At 38.3% G+C, this 18,076-nt stretch overlaps 2 protein-coding genes across 2 annotated transcripts in view; both read right to left on the bottom strand.

Moving 5' to 3' along the window:
• LOC132556439 (rhomboid-related protein 3-like) overlaps positions 1–4,247 on the bottom strand; it is a 42,917-nt gene extending 38,670 nt beyond the window's left edge. The window contains exon 1 of the mRNA XM_060220850.1: positions 4,061–4,247. Within this exon, the coding sequence (XP_060076833.1) occupies positions 4,061–4,075 (15 nt within the window). The 5' untranslated portion in view covers positions 4,076–4,247. The remainder of the gene's footprint in view (positions 1–4,060) is intronic.
• A 4,497-nt stretch (positions 4,248–8,744) lies between these two features.
• Positions 8,745–12,816, bottom strand: LOC132556390 (Ig-like V-type domain-containing protein FAM187A). Its single transcript, XM_060220793.1, has 2 exons — positions 11,756–12,816; positions 8,745–9,156 (listed from the first exon to the last, which is right to left on the bottom strand). The coding sequence occupies exons 1-2, from the start codon at positions 12,814–12,816 to the stop codon at positions 8,745–8,747; spliced, it is 1,473 nt and encodes a 490-aa protein (XP_060076776.1).
• Positions 12,817–18,076: the final 5,260 nt, after the last annotated feature.

The following is an 18,076-nucleotide window of genomic DNA, read 5'->3' as shown; positions in this document are numbered from 1 at the left end:
ATAAAATCATACCAAGAGAGAGAATCACGAACATCATCATCGGGCATTAGGCAAAACCGAATTAGGCTTTTCAACAAAATGTTTCCTCTTATATCTAAAGTTTTTTTATAATTCCTACTCACACGAAATCTAAAGCATCATACCACAGCAAATCATTTCTCAAAGGAGTTATGACTGATTTTATCGATAATCGTATCACTACTTTAATCTAGAACTTCTTCTGACGGCGTTCAAATTTGATGGCCGCTCTATACGACCACAAGAGAAATCACATGACAAATTGAGAGACTCTCATGCCGCACAGGAATTCCCGACACCAGATGACGCCACTTGACTTTAACCGCTTGCTAATTGTGCGCAAAAATCAGTTTGCTGCATGTGTACGTATTAAATGGAGGGAGAGGAGAACAAAAAAGAAGGTCAAACGCAAAGACTTGCCATTCTTCTGAAGTATACATTTGTGTATAAAATCTAGTGGTGTTTTCTAATCGGACAACTTATTCATCGGGTACTCCATCAGTCTACCACGTGACAATATTCGGGTCACGACATTTCGCGCGTTAGACACGTTATATCATATCGTTTAAGCTGTTTATCATGAGTGTGCGGCGGATAAATCACGCATTTTAAATTGAATAGAAGTTTTGGATTTAGATGAAATATAATTCCATGAGAGTAATGTTGGCGAGTCTGCTTTCTTAGAAAGATTTCAAGGAGCCCTTGTAACAATTCCGAGACAGTATACATATGCATAGTTATGTATATTTTACAATCTGATAAACACAGTTGAACATTCCTGTGTTTATTTAAAATTCTCAGTGCTGTATCGGGTGTTATAAAACGAGTCTTATTTATTTAATTTTTGCGAGTCAAGATTGAAGCAGACATTTAGGTGTGTTATTTTCAGTTTTAGATGTAACATCATTGTCCATGTTATGACATCACAAACGGACTTGCGCAGCGGGTAGGAAACGCTACAGGGTATATTATTACACCAATGCCTTATACCGAAAAGAAATGAAATAGGCGAATTCATTGAATAAAAAGACTATGTGATAAAAAAGGAAAGTCCTTCATAATATTCTATGTATACTAAAGTACACAATACGGCAATCTCCTGACTGTATATATTAACAGCTATAACAATGGCCATCGACAGTGATAACAATGGGCATCAACAGTGATAATAACGGGCATCAACATTGATTACAATGGGCATCAACAGTAATAACGGTCAACATTAACAGTGGGCATCAGGAGTGATAACAATGGACATCAACAGTGATAATAACGGGCATCAACATTGATAACAATGGGCATCAACAGTAATAACGGTCAACATGAACAGTGGGCATCAGGAGTGATAACAATGTGCATCAACAGTGATAATAACGGACATCAACTGAGATAATAACGGACATCAACTGAGATAATAATGATCATCAACAGTGATAACAATGGGCATCAACAGTGATAATAACGATCATCAAGAGTGATAATAACGATCATCAATAGTGATAATAACGATCATCAACAGTGATAATAAAGGGCATCAACGGTGATAATAACGGTCATCAACGGTGATAACAGCGGGCATGACCAATAATAAAGGTCAACATTAACAGTGGGCATAACAATAACAACGGTCAACATTAAAAGTGGGCATTAACAGTGATATTAATGGCATCAAGAGTAATAACAATGGACATCAACATCGATAACAATGGGCAGCAACCGTGAAAACGTCGACATTAATAGTGGGCATCAACAGTGATAACGGTCGACATTAACAGTGATAACAGTGGGCACCAACCGTGATAACAGTGGACAGATATGGACAGCGATAACAGTGGACAGATATAGACAGCGATATCAGTGGACAGATATAGACAGCGATAACAGTGGGCAGACATAGATAGTGATAACAGTGGACAGATATAGACAGTGATAACAGTGGACAGATATAGACAGTGATAACAGTGGACAGATATGGATAGCGATAACAGTGGACATATATAGACAGCGATATCAGTGGACAGATATAGACAGTGATAACAGTGGACAGATATAGACAGTGATAACAGTGGACAGATATAGACAGTGATAACAGTGGACAGATATAGACAGTGATAACAGTGGACAGATATGGACAGTGATAACAGTGGCCAGATAAAGACAGTGATAACAGTGGACAGATATAGACAGTGATAACAGTGGACAGATATAGACAGTGATAACAGTGGACAGATATAGACAGTGATAACAGTGGACAGATATAGACAGTGATAACAGTGGACAGATATAGACAGCGATAACAGTGGACAGATATAGACAGTGATAACAGTGGACATATATAGACAGTGATAACAGTGGACAGATAGAGACATTGATAACAGTTGACAGATATAGACAGTGATAACAATGGACAGATATAGACAGTGATAACGATGGACAGTGATAACAGTGGACAGATACAGACAGTGATAACAGTGGACAGATATAGACAGTGATTACAGTGGACAAATATAGACAGTGATAACAATGGACAGATATAGACAGCGATAACAGTGGACAGATATAGACAGTGATAACAGTGGACAAATATAGACAGTGATAACAGTGGACAGATATAGACAGTGATAACAGTGGACAGATATAGACAGTGATAACAGTGGACAGATATAGACAGCGATAACAGTGGACATATATAGACAGTGATAACAGTGGACAGATATAGACAGTGATAACAGTGGACAGATATAGACAGTGATAACAGTGGACAAATATAGACAGTGATAACAATGGACAGATATAGACAGTGATAACAGTGGACAGATATAGACAGTGATAACAATGAACGATATAGACAGTGATAACAGTGGACAGATATAGACAGTGATAACAGTGGACATATATAGACAGTGATAACAGTGGACAGATATAGACAGTGATAACAGTGGACAGATATGGACAGCGATAACAGTGGACATATATAGACAGTGATAACAATGAACGATATAGACAGTGATAACAGTGGACAGATATAGACAGTGATAACAGTGGACAGATATAGACAGTGAACACAGTGGACAGATATGGACAGCGATAACAGTGGACACATATAGACAATGATAACAGTGGACAGATATAGACAGTGATGTCAGTGGACAGATGTAGACAGTGATAACAGTGGACAGATGTAGACAGTGATAACAGTGGACATATATAGACAGTGATAACAGTGGACAGATAGAGACAGTGATGGACATATATAGATAGTGCGATAACAGTGGACAGATATGGACAGTGATAACAGTTGACAGATATAGACAGTGATAACAATGGACAGATATAGACAGTGATAACGATTGACAGTGATAACAGTAGACAGATACAGACATTGATAACAGTGGACAGATATAGACAATGATAACAGTGGACAGATATAGACAGTGATAACAGTGGACAGATATAGACAGTGATAACAGTGGACAGATATGGACAGCGATAACAGTGGACATATATAGACAGTGATAACAATGGACAGATATAGACAGTGATAACAGTGGACAGATATAGACAGCGATAACAGTGGACATATATAGACAGTGATAACAATGGACAGATATAGACAGTGATAACAGTGGACAGATATAGACAGTGATAACAGTGGACAGATATAGACAGTGAACACAGTGGACAGATATAGACAGTGATAACAGTTGACAGATATAGACCGTGAAACAGTGGACAGATATAGACATTGATAACAGTGGACAGATATAGACAGTGATAACAGTAGACAGATATAGACAGTGATAACAGTGGGTAGATGTAGACAGTGATAACAGTGGACAGATATAGACAGTGATAACAGTAGACAGATATAGACAGTGATAACGATGAACGATATAGACAGTTTTATGAGCTGGTAGATATATACAGTGATAAATGTAAACAGATATATTTAGTGATAAAAGTGAACAGATGTATATAGTGATTAAGTTATAGAGTATTGTAGACTGTGTGTAATGAGTCGGTGCAGTACAGTATACGTTACCTCTCCGATTAACATTCAGTCTAATTAACGCGGCATTGTCTCCGACAGCATCCTTCACCAGTCATATCCGTCTAATCAATACAGCCCTTTCTTCTACAATGGTGGTATCGAACATCTACATATATGTACTCCTCGATACATTGACAGGCAGCAGTCTTGTTAGCACGTACTCGTCAAAATCTCTCATCAATGATAGGATATGATGTATGTCAGACCACGAGTTAGTAACTGACGGTTAGAGCTAGGCGCCTGCAACTCAAATACTACCATTACATGATGTAATTCTGAAGATCACACACATGATTCCATGCACGCGCATATAGAGGTTAGCACGTGCTATGACGATATGGCCTCCGAAGTTAGTTTAGTAGCCCGGATATGGCGGTCAATATCCGAGCTGGACCATTCCGATCTCAGCGATTAGACGCTGGGCGGTGAGTGGTCAATGCTTGACGTTGTGCTGAGTACATTGGACTAAGAATTGGTGTGTAGTCACCCCCGCCCCGAGACCTACTCATACTGTTTTACGATAGAGACAGGCCATACGTCACACCGGCTGATCGATTAAGACAGATTTGGATTCCCCCTATCTCTAATATCAAACGAGAACAAGGGCACTCACGTACGTTGATTTCAAGCACTTCGATAAAGATGTGCCATGTCGTTTCTTATCGCCTAATTTAGGGATGATGATCTTTTCAAAAAAAGTTTCATTTGCAAAATACTTAAGAAACAACAGGACTCCATAAATAAAATTTAATGTGACATCAGTACAAATTAAAGTGAAACAATATCTTATAGTAATAAGCTTGCTTAAAGAAAAATGGCCGTGCTTATTGTACATAATGGGCGGCTGAGTTTAAGAATGGAAACGTCGCGGTCCATTATGTTATATAATTGACTGGTACAACAATACATGACATCATAGCTATGTTTTAAATTCCGCTTATAAGAAGTAAGCAGCTTCATTAGCAGACTGCAATTGTTTGTTTCTTAAAATCATTGCTCAGTTATGTCTTTGATGCGCTTTTAAAATTCTTCGAATATTACTTGTCTGCCATTTTCAATTACTGAAATTGTGAGTGTAAAGAACAGCTGATAACCTTGGCATGGGTTAGGTTTGCAAAGAAATAAAGACGGCATACAACGATCCGTGAGTATTCTAATACAATGACAAATGTTCAACCTTTTATCATCAGTGTTAAATTTAGTTTTATGAAACCAAGTAATAATTGTGTAATTCTGAGAACTTAGTCTGGTATTTTGTACCCCTGAGGAGTCCCTCTCAGTTCTACTGTAATAAAATCGGTAAAATTATGTAAACGTAGCCTCGCCTATTTTGAAGTTCAATCTAACAGAACTTTTCAGGAAAAAATGAAACGTCATCAATGACTAGAGACCACGATTTAATGCTTTCAAATGGCACAGAAATTTAAATTCAATGCCTACCTTAGACTTCTTGGTGAAGCCATTCATCTCTTCACCGTCTCATTATTGAAGTATTGATAAGTTCCTCCATCGAAAATGAAGATTCGATTTTCTCAAAATGTTATCAAATCTGTATGATGGGATTTTATTTGACATCAATGTCCTAACCATGTTCCAGACAACTACACAATAATAAGTGTTAGTAGTGGAACATCTGGGGAGAGCTTGGATTAATCAGAGTTATGAATACAAGGGAAGCTTGGCACAGTTCCTGTTTATTAATAAGCTACAGCTTTGCCCTTTCAAACTGTAGAGTTCAACAATAGTACATTAAAACTTGGATCAATCAAGCATTGTTTCGATTTCCTAGAACATGCGACTCGACTAAATAGGTATATCAAAATAAAGATCCAAATGTGTTGTGTCAGCATCACTTACTTACGTAGTTATCTTATAAACTGTAACCTTTTTTTCAAGTACGAATTGTGCTTCCTATGGGCCTGTGCTCCGTCTAGTACCATGACCTGTGCTCCGTCTGGTACCATGACCTGTGTTCCGTTTTATACCATGAACTGTGCTCCGTCTAGTACCATGACCTGTGCTCCGTCTTATACCATGAACTGTGCTCCGTCTTATACCATGACATGTGCTCCGTCTAGTACCATGACCTGTGTTCCGTTTTATACTATGACATGTGATCCGTCTAATACCATGACCTATGCTCCGTCTAATACCATGACCTGTGCTACGTCTTATACCATGACCTTTGCTACCTTTGGTACCAAGAGGTGCTCCCTCTGGTATAATGGCATGTGCTTCCTTTTGTACTACGACATGCTCTCTCTGGTTTCATGACACGTGTTTCCTTCTGTATGACGACATGCTCTCTCTGGTTTCATGACACGTGTTTTCTTTTGTACCTAGACGTGCTCCCTCTGGTTTCATGACACGTGTTTCCTTCTGTATGACGACATGATCTCTCTGGTTTCATGACACGTGTTTAATTCTGTATGACGACATGATCTCTCTGGTTTCATGACACGTGTTTCCTTCTGTATGACGACATGCTCTCTCTGGTTTCATGACACGTGTTTTCTTTTGTACCTAGACATGCTCTCTCTGGTTTCATGACACGTGTTTTCTTTTGTACCTAGACGTGCTCCCTCTGGTTTCATGACACGTGTTTCCTTCTGTATGACGACATGCTCTCTCTGGTTTCATGACACGTGTTTCCTTCTGTATGACGACATGCTCTCTGGTTTCATGACACGTGTTTTCTTTGGTACCAAGACGTGCTCCCTCTGGTTTCATGACACGTGTTTCCTTCTGTATCACGACATGATTTCTCTGGTTTCATGACACGTGTTTCCTTCTGTATGACGACATGCTCTCTCTGGTTTCATGACACGTGTTTCCTTCTGTATGACGACATGCTCTCTTTGGTATCATGACACGTGTTTCTGCTGTATCACGACATTCTCTCTCTGGTATCATGACACGTGTTTCTGCTGTATCACGACATGCTCCCTCTGGTTTCATGACACGTGTTTCTGCTGTATCACGACATGCTCTCTCTGGTATCATGACACGTGTTTCCTTCTGTATCACGACATGCTCCCTCTGGTAGCACATATTGCAGTCCTAGTGACTTTATCATTTCGAGTTACAGAACGGAATTGTTTATTGTATAAAACATTTGGCGCCATTCCATACGACTCAGTGGAGATCTACGTGTGATATCTTAACATTAAACATAATATAAAATGAAAAGATTTTAGATACAGGCCTTTCGTGACATATCTGATCCAATATGTTGGACAGGACAGTTGATCTGACTGAACACGGTGTACTACTGCAGTGTACCACTGATGTTGTTTCTAGACTTCGCCGAGTCTGCCGGATGTTGCTTGCGGTAATGACGAATATTCCTCGTCCCTTGGGTGTCAGGAAGTGCGTGCTCTCATACAAGATGTAAATGTAGCAATTCACTAAGAACCAGATAATGTATTTAGAACTACATGACAAATACCATCATTGGGAACAAGGTCCTATCTTAATTCCATCAGTGTTAGCTAAGTTGATGTTAACTTCCGTCTATTCAACATGTTACACAGTTAGAAGAATGTCATTGAATAATTCAAAATATTCTTAACAGTCACCGTCTTATCACATTATTTGACCTTGTTTAAAAACGACATCGTTTTATGATTTTTTGACTCTGGGTATCGCAGTGGAGAAGGTCATGTCAATAAACAGAACTGCAATCAGAAAGTCAAGTAGTTAAGAGTTACAGCACCATCTTTACAATCGCTCTTGTTCCTCTAGTGACATATTAGATTAAGTGCTGTACACATCCCAAGCACCGTTTCAGGCAAGTGATTTCCGGCGAATGACAACTTTACATAAGACGGAACCGAGATAAGAATGTACACAATCATTCAAAAAACATTTTTTTTCATTATAGTGGAAAATCTATAAATCACAGAAAACAACAAAATTCTGAGCCAAGTATTTTAATACAGACTCGATGGTGGTAATCAAATATTCCTGTATATCGAGACCTGTGTTGTTATGGGAAGAAGTTTTAATCGTGGAGGTGTGTTGCTGATACTATAAGTGGTGTCTCACATAGGGCTTATGGTAATGATGACTTGGTTTTGGCAGAAGAGAGCTCGAAGGGTATTTTAGTAGATGTTGACACGGGTCAGGCTGACGGTAGTGATGTCTGGGATTGGCAGTAAGTTTTAGGGTCTGTTTATAGGGAGTGCTATCTGAAGTCGGACTGACGATCGTAATATCTTTGACCGAGCTGACGAAAGTGGTGTCTATGGTCGGCAGAAAGGGAGTGATATCTGGGTTAGGTTTATGGTAATGGTATTCTGGGAGAGAGAAACAGAGATAGAGGGGGTGGGGGAGGGAGGCTGACGGTGGTGATGTTCCAAACTGGTGTCCACGATTGAGGACTCGGGCTGACATTGGTGGGTTGTTTTGTTGTTGCTGTTTAACGAGGATGGCGATATATATTGTATCGGGGAAGTAGTTTAGCGATGAGCGATAAGTATGAGAGGCACTGCCAGGACGGAAGTTTATGTGTTACTGATGGGCGATATGTATGATTGATCAGTACTGGTTTAGATACAAAATGTTCTGACGTGTGATGTTAAAAACAGGAACTCAGAATATATATTGAGGGCAACGAGTTACTTTCCATACTAAACTGATAAGTAATTTGATTATTACATAACTACCACAATAATCATTTTACAGTTTTCTTGTTTCTACCGCAAAACACACATAAACAGACGAGCGTCATCGATAGAATGGTTAGGCCTAGTCCAGCGTACGTTATGTGATCCTTCAGGCTGCTATTCATCGCCTCCGTCACTATCACTTTGATGGTCGCCACGTGTCGCCGCTTCAGCCAGCAGCTATAGGGGGCACTGTCGTACACTCGCAATGCTCGGATGTGCAGTCTGTTGGCTCCGTCCATACGAACTCGTCCTCTGGTCTGCCGTCTGATGTTGAGTGGGTTAATTATTACTGTCCCGTTCTGCCATCTCACCAAGGAAGTTTTGTCCGGTTTGACAGGGCATTTCAAGATCAGATTCTTTCGTGTCACTTCGTAAATCAAGCTCCGCTTAACCATAGGTGGGAGTGTGGGCTTTTCCCTGTAAATTAAAAAAAATTTTTCATAAACTTATAAGTCTGTCCCTATACTTCGTTCGGTTGGATCGAGTCATATAGCAAAGGAGTTTTTAGCATGCAAAAATATCAATTAATTGAAAAAAATCATTAAGGTTTGGGGAACTCACTTGTCCTCTAGATATCGATGTTGAATTGAAAGAGTTTTCGGCAAAATAATCTTACTTTGACCCCTGTATAAAGATTACATCTCTGTTTGCATCTGAATATGGATGATCGGGACAAGTCTCTTATTTTAAAACTACAAAACATTGTATCTTAAACACCAGTGCTAAAGAAGATATTTTTCGTGTGGTTTCTATATAATCTATGTGTATTTGGATTGGGTAATTTCCCGTGCAAAATAATGTGGTATATTTTGTACCGATTTTTTAAAAGTGCTTTACCTTCATAATGACACAATAAATCATTTGGATTGAATTTTATAGCCACAGAGAGGAAGGCAAATCCAGTACCACGAGTTCCATGCTGTTTATGCCCATTATGATGCATGCTACACATTTACGACACATGGGACTCGTCAAATTCCGCAGAAAGTCTGACATTGTATGACGTCATACGCCACAGGAGGATTTAGATCCTAACGCTCTTATTCATCCTAAACATGCTTGATTGGAGACAAATCTGGTCTTACAACATGCTGTAGTTATGCCCCAACAACACGTGCAGTATGAGGAGGTGCGTTGTCCTGCTGCAAAATAACGTGATTACGTATAATTTGGTTATGACAGCGTTGGTCAAGTTGCCTTCCACTATTGCCAAAAGGGTCCTTCCTTACGTTGTAATGCCATCCTTGACAGACGTGCTCCCTTTGCTGAACTGCCGATTCTAAATCACACCAACGGCCTACGGTACGCCTGAAGTCGACAATCTTTTTTACATAGTATAAAGGCGAAATCTGGACTCATATATGAATAGCACTTCAAACCAGTTCCTGTTGGTGTGTCGCAGATGTCTCCTGTACTATGCTAAGCACGTGACGTTGAAGGAAAAGTGGACGGATAGCGGGATGTCGCGGGCGGATGTTGACCACTCCAAATCTGAGGTCCAATACTTCAAGCTGTCTGACACATTATTCTGTGATATACATGCCTCTAGCATGCAAACTTTCGTTTTCGCACATACGTGGCATGTTCATGGTAAACCCTATCAGGAATGTTTCCTAGCACAGTGTATAGAATATTATCTATTAAGGTTTGAATATTCTAGGAGTGAAACTGGAAAAAAATATCATGACCAATGAAACGATGTTTATAGTGCCAATCAAATAAAGTATTTAAAACGTCAAAACAGAATTTTTGAAATTATCGACGAGAAAGATCTTCTGACTATTTTTTTCTAGACTTGTTTTAAGGACACACAGTTTTTCCCCCCGTGTGTATATTTTCAGTAAATTCAGTGCTTCGGCCCTAGATCCTGGCCATGGGCTACTGCTGTGTAAACCAAAGCGTCCTATGAAATGTTGAATGGTATATACAAACATTCGAGTCGTTAAATGGTGATATGGTGATGAGAAGGTTAAGTAGTAAGCTGTTTTAGGTCGGTTCTAACAAAATCTGGTGAAGCATTAGGGGCCATTTGGTTCCATAAGTGCTTTATAAATATCTATAGATATACTACTTAGCGTACATAGACACTCGACTTTAACCATTAATCCGTTTTCGGTTTCTACTTTACTGTGATGGTCATTTTGTCTCGTCGATCAATATATTTCACAACTGACAAGGTTGATATGCACGTAGCATATCCACGCTTGGTTGTACGGGTTATCGTTCCTAACACACAGGAGAAACTCAATAGTACAAGTTATCCGAGAAATAATGACAAGACGATAAGATAAGGAAACATCACACAGACTACAGTATACATCAGTTGTAACATGGCTGTTTAAACATTCTGTTTGATATAATTCATAGCGAGCACAGTAAGAGCTGCATGAAATTGTGGGTGGAATTAAAAAAAAACCATCGATAAAATAATACCTTGACCGACAAAATACCTTTTCAAGCATTCACGAAGAAATGAAAATATGCTAAAAGTTTTTAATAATCAAAATAAATTTCACGAACATATACTTTAATCAATTGAAACTCAAGCTACCTAAAATTTAATCCCATTTTAGCTAATCAAAATAAGAGCACACCTGGTTTCCTGCTTAACTGACTTCTGGGGCCTTTGCCACTTTCTATACACGGAAGGTGCCGAAAGGACCCGATCTGGCACGAGAGTTGCGATATTTGTGTGACTATATCATCTGGATTTCTTGTGATATTTGTTTGAGTTGATTATATTTAAATGATTATGATTGTTAACAACACATACACAACTCGAGTGAAGCCGTGAAAGAGGCAGTTCTAAATGATGTTTACACTAATTATCCACATTCTTTATCAAATCGAACTTGCTTTTAGGTGGTGCCTGTATTCCATACTAACAAAAGTGTAAAGTTATTTTTTAAATGCTAGAACGCGTCCCTCTTAACCTATGATGTCATGTTCTACGAGTCTTTAAAAACCCGCAACTTTTACGAGATGTAACAATAATGAAATAACTCAAGAAACTCACTTTAATGAGTAGTATCCCGGCTGAATGACCTGCAGGACCTCTCCGTTCTTGTCTGTGACTACCCTAGGTGGCGCTACAGTAGGACACCTCTGGTAACATTTTTCAAGGATGGTTTCACTTTGTCTACGTCGAATCGGCTTCAGTCTGGCGATGTCGAGCGGGAGGACGGTGGATCGACATGGAATTCCCCGTGGATACAGTTCAATAATTGGTAAATCTACTGGCTCCACGGGGTCGGTGTCGTTTATCTTATCAACCATACAGAGTCCCACCTTACGACGATGTCCGACCTTCCCACACCTGTTGCAGTCGCTCCAGTCTGACCACAAGGTAAACAACTTCAGGTTATTATCTTCCAAAGCCTTTACTGGTAAAATATTGCGCCTTTCGGAGCCGGCTAAAACTTTTCTTCTTTCTCTGAATAGGACATCCAATTGATATATTTGCTCTATTTCTCTGTCCCTCGTCCTCACACAAAAGAACTGTCCGGCATCACTTATGTCTACATCAGATATGATGAGAGACATTTCATCTGTGAATTTGAATTTAGAACTTTCGTCAACATAACGCATTGCACTATCTCGTGTACTCATATGTTGCCATTGAATACCTAGACGCCCAGATTCCTGATCCGGACGTAAACAGATCGGACATTTTAGTTCAATATTTTGCCCTTCTAAAGACAGAACTGCAGTAATATCTAGTTTGCTATTTTCAGATGTTTCTCTTTTCATTAAACACTCGTAATATGCATCAAACACTTGAAGAGCGTCTGCAGGAGAAAGTTCCCATCCCATTTTACGGTATACAGATAAGTCGATAATTCTCTTCTTTTCTTTTGCCGCTGCTCTCTCTGATCTGGATCTTTTAGCCGTGTGGAGTCGCAACATTCTTTGAATAATTTTATCGTCTTCATTTGTATCGCATCCATCACAAGAGTCCTTTTTAAGAAAACTTTGGACATTAGAAATCAAAAACAATGTGATGAGGGATAGTGTGGTGAAAATTAACAACAAGGAAGTGGCATGACGCCTCATCAGTGTACTACCTGTTGCTTCCATGGCGGTAATGTTACGTCATCATGACGTCACGTGTTAACGTTATATAACGGCGGGGACGAGGAAAGCAATGTTGCTTGAACTTTACAAGATAATTTGTCTTGGAACAAATAATGGAGTTGAGGCCAACAAAAAGTCGAATGAAAACTGTAACTGCCCTTTTCTTACGTGTATATGATGACTGATGGCCGTCGAGGACAGGGTATTGTCGAAATTAACATCACCTCGCTCGCTCTGTTGGTGCAAATCATGTGAAGTTCCAGTCAGATTGTTTGGCCTCTGCCTTACGTCTCAGTTTTATAATTCTATTGTTCACTACTTTTGGCAGCAAAACTATCCCGGTCATTGTTCCTACTAACCGGCGAACGATATAACATATATTTAGAGTAACAGTGCGGTCAGCAGTTCTGAGATCGAAAATTGAAATTGAAAGTTGAACCATTCCACGGTATTTGTATTCGTAGATTATTTAAGATGTACATAAGTTAAGTTTATTCGACCCCTGCGGAGAGAAATTCGACTGAAATTTTGCTTTTAAATGTTATTCCTTAAAACCTGGGTAGATTTCAAGCAAATTCGATAAGAAACGTCACTCAAGGAAGGCAATCATAATTTTGATTTACGAAAGTATTGTAACCATAGTTGCCGAGTGGCGAGATCCATGACAGGTCCTCTCATATGCCTGGGTAGACTTCACTCATAGTTGGCATTAAACATCATCAATCGTGTTGTAGTTTCTATAAATGAAAATATTGCGACTCATAGGAGCCAAGAGTCGAAGTCCATCAAAAGAGTCTGGGAAATTGGGCTTTAAAGTCGTCGCCAGTTTTTTGCCTGGACAGGTTTACCCTTTGGTCTGAAATATCACTTGGGAAGGGCAGCTGTGATTTATCTAAATGAAGGTATACAGATCCCTAGTTGTTATAAGATGAAGCTCACCAGGGGAAATTTGCAAATACATGTCTTCTGATATGATATTACAGATTTCAACTCTGTTTGGCAGGACAGATCATTTGAGGATGGCAATCATATCTCATATAACTGACGACCCGTAGGGGCCAAAGACCGTGACCCATTTAGGGGTATTAGAGGAACTTCTCTTTAACAATTCTACTCATATTTCAATCTAATTCGACATGGAACATCAAAAGGCAGGACAATAATGTCCCAAAAATTGCTTGATGGGTCACGTTAATAATTTTTCCCTTTTGATATTTTGTGAAAAACACCTATATCCTCTGTTAGTTTAGTGAGACGACCGTTAAGACCTACAGGCCTCTTTTATTACTAGTACTTCGTTAAACGTAAGTAATAAGTATAACACACGTATGATTATATTATGCTTGACTCGTGTTAATAACATATTAACTTGTTACGTAGTTAACGAATAGAGCTGAATATGTATTGTGAAATAAGATGATCATGAGCGTTGTGTACAGTACATACTCTTAATTGTCGTGTATGTCAATAATTTGTCACGTGTTCGTTTTGAACATTGAACTCACCAAGTGTCATGTTGTCATTTACTATATAACACAAAATAAAAAATGTTTGGATATTCACGTGATTTGGAGTCATCTCTGTTCAGTTTGATTTCTATGTTTGTGCGAGAGTTATCCCTCTTTGTGTATCTTCTATATACACTGCCTCTTTCAAAGGCTGTAACGATATTTCATGAAGTCGTTGTGCAAGTGTTTTAAGTCATCGATGGGGCCCTTTTTGCACCTTTCATCACCAAAGTTTAGCAGTAACTGTTTTTTTGTTTGTTCTTTGTTTTTGTTTTTGTGTGTGTTTAAGTTGTAATAAACACCTGAATGAAAGATTATCGTTTGTATAAAACACTGTAGAGATCGGTGTGAACCTTTACGATTTACATCACATCAACGCGATATTGAGTAATATTGTATATCAGTTATTGGTCTGTAAGGTGTTTGTAATTTAACAACACATCGTTTTGATATTGAAAAGTGTTATCTAGTAAAAACAATCCAAGTGTATAGTCGTCCAAGTGTGTCGTACCTCGTTGCAAGAACACCCATGTAAGCGTGCTTGTTTATACATTATCGTCTGTTGAAACGAAAACCATTAGACATATAGTTACCCTGTTACTAACATTGGGTATCAGTAGTGGCTTGTCGTGAGCAGTGACCGATACTTAATTGCACGCTTTGATTCGTAACAGTCAAAATATTTTTCGATGAGTTAAGTGATTAGTATATGAGAGATTGTACAGGATGACTTTTAAAACGACTTTCACCATTTTCACTTAGCCTCGAGATTTTTGCTTTAGCGCTGTAACCTTTCATAGACATCGCAACATTATAGCACACTATGGTTGCTCTGGAAACCATTAAATCTCACTGGTCTTTGTTTCCAAAATTTGCATGTCTAAAAACACTTAAATTTTGCCCAGTTATTGAAAATTTGAAAGTTATTACATATCTAATACATAAATAAACATGTTTGTCATTGTACGATGATATTTGTTTCCTGTTATGGATTTGTCTATTAAGACAGTTTTACCAATCGGCGTACCTATGGTAGATTTATAATTAGTTCTGTAATGTAAATACGTACTGATATATACAACATATGTACATAGCGACACGTCTTACTGAACAAACAACAACACGACCAGTGTACCCATCTATCGTGTTTTATTAGTGTATTGGATCGTACTTTAAAAGTACAAAAATAAAAAACAAAATGACTAACAAGTTATTACAAATTTAAGGACAAAATTTTCGTTTTAAAATGTATAATAAGATTAATGGTCACTGTCATTATCGATAACAGCGAGAACAATTAACAATAGAAAACTACAGGTATGCACTCATAAACATATGTAGTGTGTACCTTTGTTTTACATTTTAATATTATCGTTAGTTCCTAATGCATGAATATGTCTCTATATTTCATAAAACTGGTATCAGATTTTTCTTATTTTAAAAACTCTTTTTTAAAAATATTGCTGTTTAGTAAAGACTTTTTCTCTGATACGATATTGTCCTCGACACGAGGTGTTGAGACTCACGCTCCGATTACTTATTGAGAGCTGTAGGATTAGAACAGATTGGAAGATAATTCATAACTTTAACCATGGATCTTAACAACATATTCAAATATAACAATTCAGTTTGAGAGTTTTCAGCTTTTTATGTGATTACCACACTTTTTCAATATGAGATACGTGTACAATGTACCTATAATTCTACAGTGAATGCAGACATGCGAAACTTGGCAGTATTTTTTAGACGAGTCCATCATAAAACAAAACGACATAAAAATGTGAAGTAAACAGATAAGAATATGAGCATAAATATTGTGCTAATGTTCTAAATCTGACGGAATTCGCCCCAGCTGTGTGATTTATAAGATCCGTTAACCATTATCCATTCGTTCTAATGAAAATATAGTCACCAGTTTAAACATACATTTATAATGACATCTTAAGATGACGTCACTGGTTTGCCATGAATGTTATCTATCAATCAACACAGTTTTCCAACAACAGTAAATTACCGGCCCTGATTTGTTAAAATACAGAAATGCTGACATATGAACCATAAACACACTCGCACATACATTACCATATGTGAAGAAAAAAAAAAAAAGAAATTAAATCAAAATATACAATATTAGAACATACACCACGTGACGACGTCTATATCACAGACCAATCAACACAGCTCTCCGGCAGTCACGTACTCGGAGCTGTCATTACAGAAAAATCGTCAGCAGTATCACCCATTTCTAGCACTACCGTACTAACACAAAATTTACAGTCGTAATTAAGATGGCTGACATAATCATTTTCATATTTACTTATTTCGCAGTAAAATAACGTTTTTTTGTCAACAGAGTGACTAGTAGACGTGGATAAGCAACGATAGAACAACAATAATTGTTGTCTTCGTTCGTCGGAGCTGTAGAATAAGTAGTTCCGTTTTCTTCGTGCCTGTAAGCGACAAAATTAATTTGATTGGTTTCTGTTGCAAAATAACGAATTGGCACATATAAGCCATCATACCGTGTAGCCGAGCCGAAAAGTGGGTGTATAATAAAAGGTTTTCTCAACCTGTATCACATTGCTAACATACAAAGACTGCGGAAGGCGCTCATACTATATAGAATATAATATCTATAAGTTTCAGTATATTCATAAAATTTTGATTCCCTCCATGATAAATATGTTCATGCGTATACATGTATTGGGTGATTGCCTCAAAACCCATCCACTTGACACGTACATCCAAACAACTTTAACATTATGTATGCTTTCATACAAGGATTGTTTCAGTGATGTTTAACAATTGATTGACAAATCTTCAAAAGTTATCGTCCAGAAATACAAGCCATGAAATCAAGTTTTGCGTAATGATGCCATCGTAATGATGCCATCAAATCGTCACAGAACAGATAAAAATATTTGTTTTTGGTTGAAGCTTGATGTCGGTCAGTCAACACCTTAGTCAATGTACGTCCCCAGACCTGGACGAGTGCCATTAATACCACTTTAATTGGTTTTAATTATCATAACATGTGAAAAAAACAATAGCGATGAGACTTTAAAACCAGTCACACCATGCGAAAGTTAATCATCTAATTAAAAATTAAAATTGATAATATTCAGTTAATATTTTATCTATAGAGTATATTGTTGTTTCGAAATAGACCACTATTTATGGAAAAAAAATATATACTTGACTTATCCAAGCAGATTATCGAAAATTCGTAAACAGAATTTTGTGTGTAAGTGATAACTTATTGTTTAAGATTCTCAGTGTAAACCAGATACAACGTGTGGCCACCACCGCGATCCTCAATGTATACCATGTACAACGTGTGCACAACGCGATGATCGTCAATGTATACCAGGTACAACGTGTTGCCAACGCGATGATCCTCAATGTATACCAGTTACAACGTGTGCCCAACGCGATGATCCTCAATGTATACCAGTTACAATGTGTTGCCAACGCGATGATCCTCAATGTATACCAGGTACAATGTGCGCTCACCGCGAAGGTCCTCAATGTATACCAGGTACAACGTGTGCCAAACGCGACGATCCTCAATGTATACCAGTTACAACGTGTGCCCAACGCGATGATCCTCAATGTATACCACTTACAACGTGTGCTCAACGCGATGATCGTCAATGTATACCAGGTGCAATGTGTGGCCAACACCGCGATCCTCAATGTATACCAGGTACAACGTGTGCCCAACGCGATGATCCTCATTGTATACCAGGTACAAC

Source organism: Ylistrum balloti, unplaced genomic scaffold (assembly GCF_031769215.1).
Source record: "Ylistrum balloti isolate Yb309-2 unplaced genomic scaffold, AGI_CSIRO_Ybal_v1 Utg370568, whole genome shotgun sequence".
Classification (NCBI taxonomy): Eukaryota; Metazoa; Mollusca; class Bivalvia; order Pectinida; family Pectinidae; genus Ylistrum; species Ylistrum balloti.
Note: the sequence above shows the minus strand (reverse complement) of the source record. Positions and strands in the feature narration are given on the sequence as shown.